Genomic DNA, 15,711 nt, shown 5'->3' with positions numbered 1-15,711 from the left:
GCTGTCTTGGTACATCACTCTCAGCTTCCGGCAGTGTGAAAATCTGGACTTACTATTTTGAATACAACTCAAAAAATTAAAGATTGCACCTTTCACTAGCAGCTTTAGAGTGACTAGACTTAAACTCATCATGAACTGCCTCCAACTCATCAGCATTGACTTTAGCCATCAACATGAATATATTTTCCTTGTTTATTCTGATTTAGTATGTTTTATTTTAGAAGTGTTTTCTGTAGAAATATTTTGAGCAAAAATTTCATTCTGCATATGTTACTTTTCTCTTTAAATTTTTTTTCTCTTACTGACCATGTATATTTGCATACTGATGACTCATTCTTATTTCTTTCTCTTCTCTTTGTATGGAAAGAAACTACAGAAGGCAGAGGTATGTGATAAAAGTAATAGAATGTATATTAGAAAGTTCTGAAAATAGCTTTTCTTCTCTCTTGCTCATTTAGATGCTATAAAGAAAATACAGCAATCACTGTATTTTCTATAAAGAAATATAGTGATCTGAACTATATCTTCTATAAGGAAAATATAGTAATGAATTATCCTATTTTAAAGAATATTTGCTTGCCTATATGAAATTGATATTTATTCTATAAAGACATTGCTTGAAATTCTGATTTCACTGGACTTGGTAGCAAATATAATGTTTACTTCTGATGTAGACTGTTTTATTTAGGAAAACAGGAGAATATTTCCAGTAAGAGAGACTGAAAATCTGCTATTAGAGATGAAAGTGTTCTTGGGAGGCTGAGAATTGAATGATTAATATTAACATGATGTTCAGGAACCTTTTGAGACAAATTCATTCCTGGAGTTTCTTTGTGGTTAAAAATACAATGCATTAAAATTGCTTTGCGAATGAAGAGCCCATTCCTTCCCACCACCCTGCTCAGTTGATTTGTAGCTAAAGCACAGTACTGTCTTCAGCACAGGGTTGACTTTTCACACTTTCAATCTTGTGGCCAAAAACCAAACAGTTCCCCGTGACTCTGGTTTGGCTCCTGGAAGACCACCTGTCCTTTCATCAGTCATCTGCCTGGCAGACTGGTCTTCTAGAATGGAGTTGGCTCCTTACTCTCCCAGTCCTCCACAGATAAGAGGGTTTCTCAAATTCTCCTGTTTTCTGACTGTATCACCACCTCCTGATCCAAGCTGCTGCTTTGTTTGTTGCTGCTACCTGTTGTGCTTGTTCTCCATTTCCCCTGCCTGTGTAGTGCTTTCTCTGCCAGGGTCAAAATACTTGTAAAAAGTAGGAAAGCTCTGCCAAGTGCTGATTGTGTACTACAAGGTCGGATAGGTGGCAGGAACGGTAACAGGAAAAAGGCAAAGCTATTGAAGTAAAGCCTTATGGAGAGGTTGGTGGGTAGTAAATGTCACCTGGCGCAAGGAGGGCAGAATTTCAAGGTTTGGTGCTGCTCAGTGGCACGTGATGTAGCTACAAGCAGACTAACATGGCCATTGAGTCACTTTACTGAGGATGTTTCAGTGTTGGCTGAGGACAGAGCAGCCAGAACCTTGATGTACAGAGACTGCCCCATACATGTTCACGTTGGAATATTAGCGAATCTAACTTTTTCAGATTCCCTCATGTCCAAAAATGAGTAGATGGACAGAGCACTGTGAGTATGCAGTCAGTCTGCAGCTGTGTCTGAGGGCATGGGCAGAGCGGAAACTAGCATAAGCTGAGGCTTTTGAAGGTGATGGAAATACTTAGTAACTACATCTCCTTCATGCAGAAAATGAAGTTCTGTAGGCTGACTTCTAAATAGAATAATTTTAGATATGTACAAGGAGTACTCCATAAATGGAAAAAGCAGACATCCACCAGAGTGTTCAGAGTGTTTTTTTAGAATTGTTTACAATTAGGCCTTAAATAAACATGAAAACAAGCCGTTGAGGTATTTTTGAGCATTACATAAGGAACGATATTTGGTAGTACTAAGCAACTGAAATGAGTAGACTGAAAATAATAAAAAGAGCAAATTAGCAAGGATTCTGCCAGCTGGAATAGTGCAACTTAAAGGGCACAGCTACGTGGGAGAAATAATTTCTGATGGGGTAGTGAGAGGACAGTTTGCTGGAGGAACCCTGTGGAGCAGAGCTGCCCATGCTGAGTCAACTCTGAACACACTGATGTACCACCTGAGGAATGGGACAAGAACCGAGACTCAAGAAGTGTTAGAAGAAATAGTGGGGAAGTATTGCATTACACTAATGATTTATGTGCCATGTAATTATATATTTTAAATACTTCAGGAGCATTAGAAATTCAGATATGGAATTAAGAGAGCCCAGATGAAGTCTGTAGTTGGACACAATTTGTGAATCTGATTTCTGATAAATGCTCATCTTAATAGGGGCAGACTGAGGCAGAAAGGCCTTGGAAAGTGTAAGGCTGAATGGATAACTAAACTGCTGGTACTACGATATAGTCAACTTTCAAAGTAGCTACTTGTACTAGGGAGGATTTTTCAACTTAGTGGAACTGTAACTGGAAGATTTGCATGGCAGTTTTTCTGCTGGCAATGAATTCACCATCTGTAAAAAAGTTGCCTAACTTGATTAGGACTTTCTAATGCATAGATAGTTTTATGCACCAAAACTGAGCTTCTAGTACCGGAAAAGGATAAACTATTGTCAGGCGTGTGTGGCACTATTTTTATGTGTCTTGGCAGGTTGAGTCTGTTGTGGTAATCGGGAGTAGCTGAGAACCTCTGACTGGCGTTAGGTCCCCTGCACAAGAGAACAGTTAATAAACTGGAGGGTTTTCTCCTCCTGAGGTTTAAACAACTCAACAGGTTGCTATTCTTGAATTCAATAATGATCACAAAAATTAAGAGAAAAGCATCTATCTCAGAAGGAAAAAAGCATTCAATTTCCTGAACTCCTTTTTGATCCAGGCATGTGTTTCAGCTCAGGCTGCAGTATTTGTACTGCACCTGGGGATGCTTTTGACAACCAGAGCGATGAGTCATTTGAAATACCTGAACTTGGTTATCCAATGTCTCAAGAACCACAAACAAACACTCTGAAAACTACAATCAGAGTTTATCAGTGAAATGTTCCTTGTTTTCCCCTACTAAAACCACATAATCCTCTTTTCTGCACATATCAGAAGTATGCAGGAGTGTTCTCTCAGATGGTTGAATTATTTATTTATAGGCTTATTGTGTGTGGTTAACATTTTCCTCAAGGATTGCTAGCCTTGCCTCTTTCTTTTAAACTAATATTTGTGCATGTTTGTGTGTGTGCTGATGCCTGTCATGTTTTCTGACTCTACGATGTTTATTATACTTTAGACAAATACCCCAGGGAGATTATGTAAAAAAGCCTGGAGAGGCCGACTCTTTTTATAGCGACATGCCTCCTGGAGTCAGCACAAACTCTGCATCTAGTTCTAAGAAGAGGTCTGCTTTTCTGTCGCATTTTCAGATTTCTACCTGTTCCATCACCCATTATTCCATTAGTCAGAACATTTCATTGTTTTGCAGCAGGTTTGATTCTTTCTTCTTTCTTTGTGGAATGTTTGAAATAGCATCCTTTGTGCTTTGATTACTGATTGTTCTCACATGCCCTGAGCTACAAATGATTAGGCCAGCATAAACAAGTTTTCCATTGTAAACCAATTTTAGGTTAATCAAATTTTCATCATCTCCCTGCTTGAAAATTGTTTTCAAGTAGACTTCAATAATAATTGCTGGGTCAATAAAAAATTAACTAAAAACCCCACATGTTTTTAAATCATGGTCATGTAATCAAAGAAAAGGAACACTGTCTTGCTTCAATAATGGTTATAAACATAAACTGTTCAATATAAATGTTATTTTTATATCTGTATTTGTCAGTGTCATTAATTCACTGAGTTGACCTAGACTTCTGGATAATATTCTTGCTGTCTCACATTAAAGATGATGGTGCTTGCATATTATTCCACTCACTAGACTAGTACACTAAATGGTCACCAAGTGTTATCTTAGCAAATAATTCTACAAAGACTTCCTGTAGTTTTGTGCTTGCTATGATGAGTAACCAAGGAGGGCATTAGATTTTGCCCTTGATCAGATTTCACTAATTCTGGTATTGTTCCAGTTACTTAAAAAACCTAAAACTATTTTAAAATGGAAAGTTCATTGAAAAGCATTGAGAGTCATTTGTAATTGCTAAGGTCATTAGGTCATGATGCTCACCATCCCTCAGCAGTTACGAGATCCTTTAATTATGAAAATCTCTAGCTAGCAATTTAAAACAATTTATGAGAAGCACTATGTCGTAGGAGGGATAGACAATCCTGAACTGCTTCATAAGAAAACTGCAGTTCTCAGTTCTTGTCTTGCTGAGCAGTCTATATAACTATGCAGTTGATGAAGCCATTTTCTTTGTTGTTATTTCAAAGAAAGTAAAGAGAAATGTATGGAAGGGATACATTTGCAGTGACATTTGCTATTTGGATATAGCAGCTAGATCTTATATGCAACTTCATTTAGTCTGTTCTAATGAATATTTTATTTGGAAGACTGTAGTATTGATTAATTGATGATTGCTAATTTTTAAATTCAGCTTTGTAGATGTGTGAGTGGATCAATTTTTTTTTCAGGAAGCACTGTTTGTGCTGGAGAATCTTTACTCATTTGGATAAAATTTTGAAATATGTCTTGGGAAAGCAAGTTTTCATAGCTTTGTGTAAGCAGGTTCAAATACCAGTTAAGAAAGAAGGTTTTTTAAATGAATGTCATTTAATGCGTTTCTTCTTTCATTCAGTATCTGTGTTTCTTTTCATACTTCATTTCTTTCATGTGCCTCTGTTTATTATTTGTTCCAAAAAGCGAATGGTTTCTAAGGTCTGTCTGTACTAGAGAGTTTTGTTGTTCCCCACCACCAGTTCAGGTATGTTGTGCCACTGTCAAGTCTGGAAAAGTAAGTCTGACAAATATTCCATTAACATTGTGGTGGAGCTGACATAGTCCTTCCATTTGAATACTCAGAGTGCCATTTCCTACCTTCCAAGCTGGTTTTGATTTGCTCTGTGTGCAGGTACTGATGGCATCTCTTGGCCGATGTTGGAGTGACTGGGCCATTAGCTGCCTGGGCTTCTCCGTGCTGGAAAGCACTATGAAGTGTTAGCTGGTATTCAGAGGATGTTCAAGGATTGAGACATAACTTTATGATAACTCTTGCTATTATGAAATATCATATAGCAAGACATTCCTGAACCTGCAAATGGACCTTTAGGAGGAGAAAATTATTAAAAACTTTGTCAGTGGATCTGCTGGTTCTCAAACCTTTTTTGTTGTAATGAAGTTTGAATTAATGAAACCCTGGGCTTACTTCAGTGTGGCTGTGATTAGCCTGGTCTTCTGGAAACTGAAGAGCATCTCTCAGATGCCTGCCCTCCAAGGAAAGCAGAGACTGAAAAATGCAAGATTATCCAGACATAGAAACTACAGAAATAGTTCCTTTAAGCAAAACTTCTTTGTAATAAATAAGCCATCTATTATGACCAGTTTTCAACTTCCTCTTGATTTCTTGTCTTTTGGAAAAAGTTGCAGATCTCATGGCAAACAGCTGAGCAGCAGCTCTAGTTCAACAGGAGGGAGCCTGTTGCAAAACCCTGTGTGTTGGACATAACCACACATATCTCTGGCTCTTAGAGGGAATACAAGAGAAAGAAAAAAATTCACTTTGCACCAAGTACCTAGATATAAAGACTGCTTTTGGCTTTGAGTTTAGCATCAGAAGTATATACTGCAGTGACTGGCTGACAAAATACAATAAAAATTCAAAATTAGCAAAAATGAGGCAGAGTTACCCCTCCACTGGAGCTACCAGCTGTGGGTGGGAGGATGCTCATCATGGACTCCTGGGTCCTTGAGACTGGTAGCAGCAGGGTGAGAGAAGCAGTCCAGGCTTTCCTGCAGCAGCACAAGGAGGGAGTGGGCAGCCTGCAGGTGGGATGTGCTTGACTGTGAGATTAAAAAACCTTGAGCTGAGCACAGTTGGAAGAGCATCTTCCAGCTAAGAACTGAGGCAGAGCTGCAAATCCAAACGAAAGCTGGTGTGCGCTGGTGTTTGTGCTTTCCACAGCAGACATGCAAGAAAGGAGTGCGGAAGCCTGGCTCTTGAACGTGGGCACACCAAACTGCTGCAGGGACAGCTGTGAAACATAACTGCAGGGTTTAACCAGAAATCCTGGATGCTCTGCTAGTGCAGACAGACCTTAGGCTATGTTATGTCACCGGCCTCGGGAGTGTGACTCAATAAACAGCTGAGCTAACATTGATGTGAGACAATACCCTTAACAATAACCGCATCTGAGCCCTCCTATTCCAGGTCAAATGGATTATCTCATTCCTGGAGTGAAAGGATCCCAGACACAAAACATATTTCAGACATTTGTGAAAATGGGAGGCCTAGGAGTAATTCTTGGCAAGGTAAGTGTGAACCTCTGTGCTGGCCACAGTGGAACCAGACTCTGGGCCATTGCTGCTCTGCTGAAAGTTTAGTTGATCTTAGGACAACAGCAGGACTCCTTAAAATTGTGCTAGTTGTTATTAACCTGGAATGGGGATTTAGCAGCACCTACACAAATACCTTTTTTGCACAATGCTTTGTCACATAGAAATGACATTTTATTTCTCCTATTCCTCCAGTGTGAGCTAACATAAAAAAAAAGGAAGAAGTCTATCCAATCTTGCCAGCTTTGGTGATTTTATCAGGCAGTGTTTAGTATTTTTCTTGAAGTGTAGTGATTTTCTCAAATGAAAGGTGAAATTAAGGAGTTTTTTGCTCTGAACAGTTGCAGCAAAAAGTAGAGAAAGATCACCTAAGTGCCAAGTTTAGCTGATCTGAGGTAAATCAACAGGGGCTGAGCTGTGACTTTTAAATGTTTAACGCTAATGAGGTAACAACTCTTTTGCTGGGGATGCAAAAAGAATATACAGTTTGGCATGGGGCACAGGTGAGTTTCAAGTTGTTTTACCATCTGTCTTTATCCTTTGATTTCTTTCAGGTAATATAGGAGGAAACAGAAAGAAAGTCAGAGGCAAAAGATTTAGGCCACGGTCTAATTCAACTGAGTAAGTCTGAACTTATAAAAGCAAAGCCAGAAAGTACAGTTTTCATATTTGTGTCTTGTAGATGGAGATTAAGAGTACTGAAAAGTAGACAGCTGCATTTTTGCTCTGTGGCCCATTCTGATTGCTGACTGATAATCTGGTAAATGGTTTGGCTAATGTATTTCAACCTCTTTTTATGTATTCTTTAAAAATTAACTATCAATTTTCTTTTTTATGTAGGCTTCCTCACAGTCGTTCCCATAGCAATTCCCAATGGTGGTGGCAGCCTGCACCATCACTGCAGGCTTTTGTCTACAGTAAACTGCCATTGCTGAGTGTATCCTGGTTCAATACTGAATTTTTGATAACCTGTTTCCTACCCTTGTCTTCACCTTGGGTTGGGCCATTGCAGAGTTAGAGATCTATATATCTGAGTACCTGCCTGGAGGGTTTAGGAGAGGTATCTGTCTGCTTTGAGAGTACCCTGAAGTTTATTGTTGTAAGCCTGAAACAGCCAGTCTTGAGTAAGCCCTGCAATAAATGGGTAGTGAGAGTTCTTACCAAGCAACTGATCCCTAGACCTTTTCAGTATGGCTTAGAGTTGCTTTCTTATTGATTTATTGGTTGCATTTACTGAAGAGCCCATGTGTGCAGTGCTCCCCATAGGGAAAGAGCCTTTCTTACGTACTTCAGCCTGCTGGTTCAGGCTCCTTTCATGGATGAATGGTGAATGGCTGGAAACATGATCTCTGTCAAGCACTGGCCTGCTCTTACAGCACTTACGCCACATGGGAGTGGCCCCTCTTTGACCATGGTGGCAATGACAGTGCCCTTTCCCCCTATCAGTAGTACTAACTTTGCACCTCTATGGGCAAATGGTCTTGATACCAACCCTGCTGGAAACTAATGCTGACTCCTCTCTGGGCCCTGCTTTCTTCAGTTTGGGGATTTTGAGTTTGTTCTGAAAGTTTTCTTCCACCTGCAGTGCACTGTCTTGAGGTGAGTAGGCTCAGAAAAGTTGGTAGAGAATACCCTCTGTTACAAGTTACAGAAAAAATAGTTTGATGCACACTGCAATTATAACATTGCATGGTCAAAATGGCAACATGGAACCAGAAATTTTAGCCCTAGATCCCTTGGAGGAGTTTATCTGTCAAGTGCCCCTGTGCTCTTGGTCTTTGTGCCGATAAACTCTTACTGAAAAGTTTTTTGCTCATTTTCTTTTCTCCTTGCATGAGACAGTTTGATAAAAGCAAAATTAGTCTGACCAAACTGCCAAGGATACAAATGAGTTTGCACATTCTTCTTTAGAAACTTGTCCTGTGCTTTCCTTAATTTTCCAATTGTATTTCTTAAACAAAATTTGTTAAAAAATAAAAGTTTAAATTTATGATACCTTTATTCTGTCATTCAGCAGAGGTATACACTGGGGCTGAATTGGTCCATAAAGAACAAAACCAGGTCAGCTCTTTTTAGCCTAGAGTGAATGTAACTGCATGGGAGGAGTGTTCTTTTCAGTAAAAGCAAAAAACCCCAATGGGCATATTTTTTTCCCTGTGCTGCTCAGTTGGTATATTATACATCTGCTCTGAGGACTTTGGAGCACTAAATAAGTGGGTAGACAGAGTGTGAGTTGGAAATCTTTTTTCCTGTGATTTTTTTTCTGTTTTAAAGGTTTCCTCTGAATTTCCACCTAATTCTCTGCTTTCTTCCTTGCTGCTTGTTATGGTCTCTCAACTCAGCAGCAGCCCTGGTGTTAGAGGGAGGAGGCTTGTACTTCCCAAGGGCTGTGCAGCAATCTGTTAGGGTTGAAGCGCAGTGTGTGTGTTCCTGGGAGAGACCTGCCAGGCAGGAAAATGCTTTCTCCTGATGGGTTCTATCCTGGACTGCATGGGGCCACACGGCTTGTCCGAGTCTCCTTGGCAAGCCTTACACCCTTGGAAAGAGAGCTCCCACTGAGTGATCCACGTGCTGTGTCAGTTTGGTGGGGAACAGAGAGAATTGCCAAGGGCGCACAATGCTTCTGGTTAGAGAGGTAACTTACTTTGCAAGCAGAGAAAATTGACTGAGAATGATCTAACCATGGCCAGCATTTACTCATTTAGGAAAACAAAAAGCAATGCCAACTGTTTTGAGGATGCCTCAGAATACATGGGGGCTTTTCCCAGACATTTACCTTACCTTCTCTGGGAAATACAGGAGAATATTGAAAACTGTATTGAAATGGTGGACGACATTTGGAAAGTCCATCTGTGTGGCCCCTGAAAATCCAATGAAGAATACTTGTTGAGATGGAAGAAAAAGGGTAACACTGTTGGTCTTCTGTTAGTAGTAGAGACAGCGTAGTTAACCACTAGAAGATGGGGTTCATTTGTGCCATACCTTGTGCAGAAATAAATTTTTTTTAAGCAGGTGTGCACTAGCACAGTTGCCTGCAAAAGTATTTGACTTATGCATGAGTCTGCAGTAACGGCACATATTATGCACACGGGTTTTTGTATACAGCCAAGCACCAGATAGAGACTCGTGCCATAAATCATTTAAGCAAAATTTCTTAAGCACTGAGCAAGGTTTGAGCTCTGCAGCCCTCACAAGCAGCACTGGCAGGAGGGTTGCAAGTACATTGAGCAGTTCCTGAAAAACATAACTGCTCACGCCTTTGTGCGACCCTTGTACCTAACAGATACATGAACAAAGCTTCTGCTAAGGGTATAGCTCTGTGGAGACTGCTAAAGCCCTTTTGGGACTTTTAAATAGTTTCTAGATGTTTTAAAACAAAATTTGTGTTCTTTGCTAAAGGCACATGGTTCAGTTCACACAGAAGGAATGCCAGCAGGCCAAATGTTTCTGCAGCTTTTTCAGAAACAGGGTTGATGAAATGGCCTGATAAAACAAGTTTTCTATTAAAATCAATTAGAGATATCCAGGAATGATAACGAGAGTTTTCTGAATAAGCTGACAGTTTAATTGGGAGCTTGTGTTAAAACAGGTCCCAGGAAACATGTGTTTTGCCAAACAGCGATTCTGACCTTTGTTAATTTGCACTGCTTTTCCGATAAGCGATTGTCTTCCTCGTTGTTATAACTGATACAAACATCTTTGGCTTAGACTTTCTATTATATATTGTCTTTTTGCAGCAGGGTAACCCATGCATCTGAGCCTGGGCTTTCTCTCGCCCACCAAATCCCGGCCCAAGGCATAAGCCCAGGGGGTTCTGACCACCCCCAAACAGGGAGTCGGGATCACAGGTCAGTCTCACCTGCCCCTGCGTTCTGGGCTGCCATTTTATGCCATGAAAAGTCCCTTCCCTCAGTATACAGTATTTCACTGTGGCAAAACACTGTGACTGCTTGGAGGTGCTCCTGCTGATTGCAGCGCTAGCTAACCTTCCTCCTTGCCAGCCTGAGGAGTATGAGTACTCTTGAGCCCAGGTCTTTTGCCTTGTTGCATGTTGCGCTACAAGCCAAATTGAGCTGTTGGTCTAGCTGTAGACTTACATGTAAAGACACCTGTGTTTTAAAGTGGAATTTCTCACTCATAGAAAATGCGGATTCTGGCCATCGCTGATGAACATATGGCCAGGAGGATCAGCCTGAGAGCTTTCTGATGGTATCATGTAGTGGTCTACAGTAACTTGAGTTTAACCTTTCTGTAACAGATGAATTGAGGTGGTGAACGACGGTCTGTAATACAACCAGACCCAGGAAACCCTGCAACACGGTTGTGCAACAACTGCATGCTTTGATACCACATTACACTGATTTCTAATACAGGAAGCCAGATTGGGAGTGTTTCATGGTTACCAAAAGATCCTTTCAAATGAAAAAAAGCAAGTTGAAAGTACTGCAGCAAGTACAAGAAAACGTGTAGTTGAACCTACAATTAAAGCTAAAGCAGAAGTTTTTTAGTTCCTGGTGATGCTGGCATCAGCCTGTTGCTTCACTTGTGGTTCATCTGTTGCTGCACTACCACTTTTGATGTTTTCTTTCTCTAAGAACCCGAGCTGGAAAGCATAAAGCACTCCTGATTCCTGATAAATAAGCAAGCTGAGGAAGCTACTTAGAAGCACTTGTGGCTGAGGGCGAGTACTTTCTGAGAGCTGTGGCTGTGCTTGTGCGGGGCGGGGAGGAGAAGTTCCAGAGCAAAAAAGGAGCAAAAGAAGTTGAAAAAGTGCTGCTGCTTTTGTTGTCAACGTGGTTTGAAATACGGTGGGGGTTGAACGACATGATCTGGCCCAACCTTTACTCATCTGAGCAATCCCTTGCGAGGCCCGTTCCCATGTGTGAGGTTGTTGGAGTCACTCTCATAGACAAGGATGGTGAGAACTGGCCCAGAAATACAAAAAAATAACTTAAAGAGGAATTTTCTTTCCCTTTTTCCTTGTCTACAATTTGTTTCCTATTTCAGAGTGTGCTAGTCTCTGTTACATAAAGATGGTGATCACAAATAATTGCTAAACTGTTACCATTCTTATACAACAAGAACAGACTTTAAACTGGACCAGGCAGACTCCTGTTTCTTCCTTGCCCTTTTTTCTTAACATGACAGAGGGGGAGGAATTCGCTAATCATGTTATTGGGGGGCTAAGAGAAACCAGTTACAAAAAAATTTTCTTCTTCCCTGGTAATATTACTGTCAGCTGTCTTTATTTTGTAGTTTTCATGTAACTGAGTATGCAGCTCAGGCTTTTTTCCTAAAAAGTGTGGTTTTGGTATCAAGATTGCTTCTGGTAAAATGTGAAATAACTCTGCAGCCCACCTCCATTAAAGCTTCTTGTGGTCCTACCAAATTAAATGATCATTGAAAAATGTGAAAATTGCCACTGTACCGGCAAACAGTCAAGCCTTTTCACACACTTGAGGCTGAAATTCATTCCTGTAGAAAGGGCCAAGCCCAAGTTTCTGTGCTCATTAGCTTGCAATTTATTCTAGATGGGTGCAAATGTGTGTCTTCAACAAGCAAACTGCAGGATTGGAGCCAAAATGCCCCTTCATCCTTATTCCGAGATCATGAGAGGAGTTCAAACCATTAACTTAATGCTGGCCCTCTGCATAGGAGTGAATTTTACCCTTAAGACATTAAATGAATGATGTATTCCAAAGAGTTTCCAGATTAATCAAACAGTCTTGTTGTAGGTCAGATTTTCTCATGCAGTTGTACACATTGCCTAGTCCTCACCCAACTTCCATACTGATTTATTTGCCATATTCACTTGCATTTTGGGGATGAAGACATCCTTGCTAAGCTTGTGCTGTGTGTTCTCAGATTTTCTATTCTTGTTCTTCTGCTTTCTCTGTTCCTTCCATTGCTTTCTGCAGGTATTTAAACCCATGGTTCAAAAGAGAATATAATGTAGCTAAGTGGGTAGAAGATGTGAATAAAAACACTGAAGGACCATACTTTAGGTATTTTGTAAATTAATTCTATATAATTTTTAAGAGCTGTTCCAGCATATACAAATATCTTGGGACTCCTACCTTGTATAAATCAATACAAGTTACTGTAGGTGCAAAGGGCCCCTCTTCTTTTGCTGCATTTTGATGTCTGTTTTTGGCTTCATGTGCAATTTACAGTTCTTTTTTCTGAATGTTTTAATGAAGCCATTGAAAAGGGTGTGTGTAGTGCATGCGTTCCCACCATCATCTGTAGCTTGTAGTAGCTTTCTCATCATTTTATGCCAAGTAGTGTTTTATGGGCATGAGACATATTTATCACTAATAAAGTAGTATTAACTTAAATAGAATGTAATTTACTGAAGCAAGTGGTTTCATAACACATTTGACTCTATCCACTGTCTTATATAGTGCATACTCAAATTTAAATGAAAAAAGAATAAAAAGTAGTGGTATTTTACCCTTAGCATACAATGCAATAATTAATATTTTGTAATTGGAAAATTAAATGTATGAGAATATACTCTGTGCTCTATTTATCAAACCACTAATGAATCTGTTACAAGTGAGTGTAGGGTTCAACCAAATACATCACTTGTTTTTGAAAGGGAAAAGTGCATATTATTTGATATGTTCCAAGTTAAAGAGAAGAAGCATGCATGAGGTTGGCCTCCCTGTTGTGCATGAATCAGGAGACTGAGAACATTTTAGTAGATACCCAAAAGACACAATCCCACAGCCGAGACAGAAGTTTGCATCAGCTGGAAAAATCAGCTAGCATAGGAGAGAATGGAAGACAGTTAATGACAAATAGTATAAAACATGAAGTTGGTGAAGCTGTAAGTTAACATGTCAAAAAATGAAGCTAAAACAAGAATTATAGAAACACAAAGAAAAATCTTTAACCAAAACAGTGAAGGCTGGTAAGAACAAGTAAATAGAGTCTTAACAATTATTTTGCTACATTAGTAGACCTAATAATAGTATAAAAAGGCAGAAATATTCAATAAATATGTCCAGTGTGTATTTGGGAAGCAGTGATGGAGGTGTATCACAAGATGCTAATCAAACACTTCCAATAGTAGCACTGGCAGATAGTAAATAGTAGAGTGAGAATTTAGTCATTTTAGAACTAAAAATGTCACAAAGCCTTAAAAGAGCATAAAATTGTCACTTTTTTAAACCATTTGTGTTGGATTTCAAGAACCTTTAAATCACAGAGTAAGTTGCAGAAAGGCTTTCCAATGAACAAATAGGGCAAATGAGGTAAATTTAAGCCTGCCAGTCCCAATCTCGGTCCTGAACAAGAAGTAAAAATCACTGACACAAGAATCCCAGGCTTATGGGAGGATGTTGTGATTTTGCCAGCCAATGTCAGCCAGATCTTGGTGTCGGTGCTTGGACTTTCAGACAGGGTGTATTGTGAATCCAGTAGTTTTGCCATTGCTGGTTTTAGCATTGGGATACAGGGTCCAGTTCTGGTGTCCACAGTTCAACAAGCATGTTCAAGAACTGGGGAGATTTAAGCCCTGAGAAAGCTTATAAGGGACTGCAGGGCCTCAAGCCGTTCAGTTTAATGGAGCAGCTAAATGCTTACCTCATCATAAGATCCACATAGCAGCATATGGATCAAAACCTTTGTGGGAAGTCCTTTGGACTATCAGACTGAGATTCATAATAACCAAAAGTGACCGAAGGTGAAATTACGCAAAACTGACACTAGAAATGAGGTGTGTTTTTATTAGCAAACCTTTTCCAAAAAATACCCTCTGGACCTTTTGTTGTTCAGACAAGGCCATCAGTCACTCACCATAATCTAACCCCATAGCTGTCTTTCGGGGCATTTGTATCAGAAGCCCTGTGGTCCAAATAAACAAAGACATTGATGGCATATGAAGATAGCACTAGCTTAAAGTAAGTTACTTTAAATGGTTTAGTTAAACATGTTTAAATTCCCGTGTGGATACTGTTAATTTGATTTTCATCTTTTAATACCAGTATATCTTGATTTAGTAACTAGATTAAATTGATGGGAACATACCCCACCCCTGAGGGTTTTCAACTGTTGCACTGAATGAGTCACATTTCTAATTGTATTTGAGATAAACCAAGCAGGTTTTGCATGTAGATGAGGATTAAGCTGACCCATGTGAGTTTTAAAGGCTGTATATCAGAGAAGAAACATAAATTAAAATTTTACACCATAGAAGCTTGCTAATGACTGCCTACAGCAGTAACTTTAGAAATGAGAGAGAAACTAGAATGTATTTAGAAACCTGCATGTCCTAATTAATTTAGGTAACCACGGGGAAGTATTCTGCAGGCACATTATGGAAGGCAAAGGATCAAATCTTCTCCTGGGATGAGTTGCCATGGGCTTATGAGAGGTTGAACTGAACAGTTGCTCCCCAAAACTCAGGTGCAATTTTGGTTAATCTGTCATGGACTGGAAAACATTGTTCCTAAGAATGGTGTGTGTGAACATCATATGGCTGGGTTTTGAGCCTGTGAAGTGGTTCAAGAACAAAACAAAACCAAAAAGTCAGGCTGAAGTCAGGCTGTGCAGCTGATACTATGTCTTAGGTATCATAGCCCAGGATAAGACATTTACACCAGATAATTAGCTGAGTAGTATTTTTGTTGCTAATCATCTTTGATTTCTTTTAAAGACATCCTGAAAGTAACACTGCTGCTTTGCTTGTCTCCCTATAGTTTTAGGAATAATGTGTTGATGACTGGTGTTGTTGCAGGTAGAGTTGAAGTAGAATCAGGAAAAAAGACAAAAACACTTCCTACAGTTCCTAGGAATGCTGCAGATTTTCAGAAAATAAAGATATTCGTCATCTCAATGACTTTCTCCAGCAGCTTAAAAAATCCCTGTATAAATCAAAATTTGTCTCGTTGACACCTGGTGTCCTACTTATTTTTTTTCCTAGTCTACAAGCCTAATGGGTATTTCTATATAATTACTTTTTATTAATGATCATAATAATAGTGGCTGGTGTCTCTGGTGCCAGAAAGCTCCCAGCTGTGGGATTCCTTTCTGTAAGAAAATAAGATCTGTAAAGAAGAATCTCATTTTACTGCTTAAAGTCTAGGCTAGATTTTAATTTTATGTGCCAGGCCATAGCTGCATAGCTGCAGCAATAAATGCAGACAGAAAACCTTTCACTGATTTCAGCTTTGCTGGAGGCACGCTGTTTTACCAGTGTGATACTACTGCTTTTGTTACTGCCAATTACAGTGGCTACTGC

The 15,711-nt window shown here is 39.6% G+C and overlaps 1 protein-coding gene across 1 annotated transcript in view; it reads left to right on the top strand.

The window, feature by feature from the left end:
• ADAM22 (ADAM metallopeptidase domain 22) overlaps positions 1 to 15,711 on the top strand; it is a 145,902-nt gene that overhangs the window by 117,100 nt on the left and 13,091 nt on the right. Inside the window, exons 26-30 of the mRNA XM_074864897.1 lie at positions 368 to 385; positions 3,312 to 3,419; positions 6,340 to 6,440; positions 7,019 to 7,085; positions 12,383 to 12,469. Coding sequence (XP_074720998.1) covers positions 368 to 385; positions 3,312 to 3,419; positions 6,340 to 6,440; positions 7,019 to 7,085; positions 12,383 to 12,469 — 381 coding nt within the window. The remainder of the gene's footprint in view (positions 1 to 367; positions 386 to 3,311; positions 3,420 to 6,339; positions 6,441 to 7,018; positions 7,086 to 12,382; positions 12,470 to 15,711) is intronic.

This window comes from Strix uralensis, chromosome 1 (assembly GCF_047716275.1).
Source record: "Strix uralensis isolate ZFMK-TIS-50842 chromosome 1, bStrUra1, whole genome shotgun sequence".
NCBI classification, from domain to species: Eukaryota; Metazoa; Chordata; class Aves; order Strigiformes; family Strigidae; genus Strix; species Strix uralensis.
Note: the sequence above shows the minus strand (reverse complement) of the source record. Positions and strands in the feature narration are given on the sequence as shown.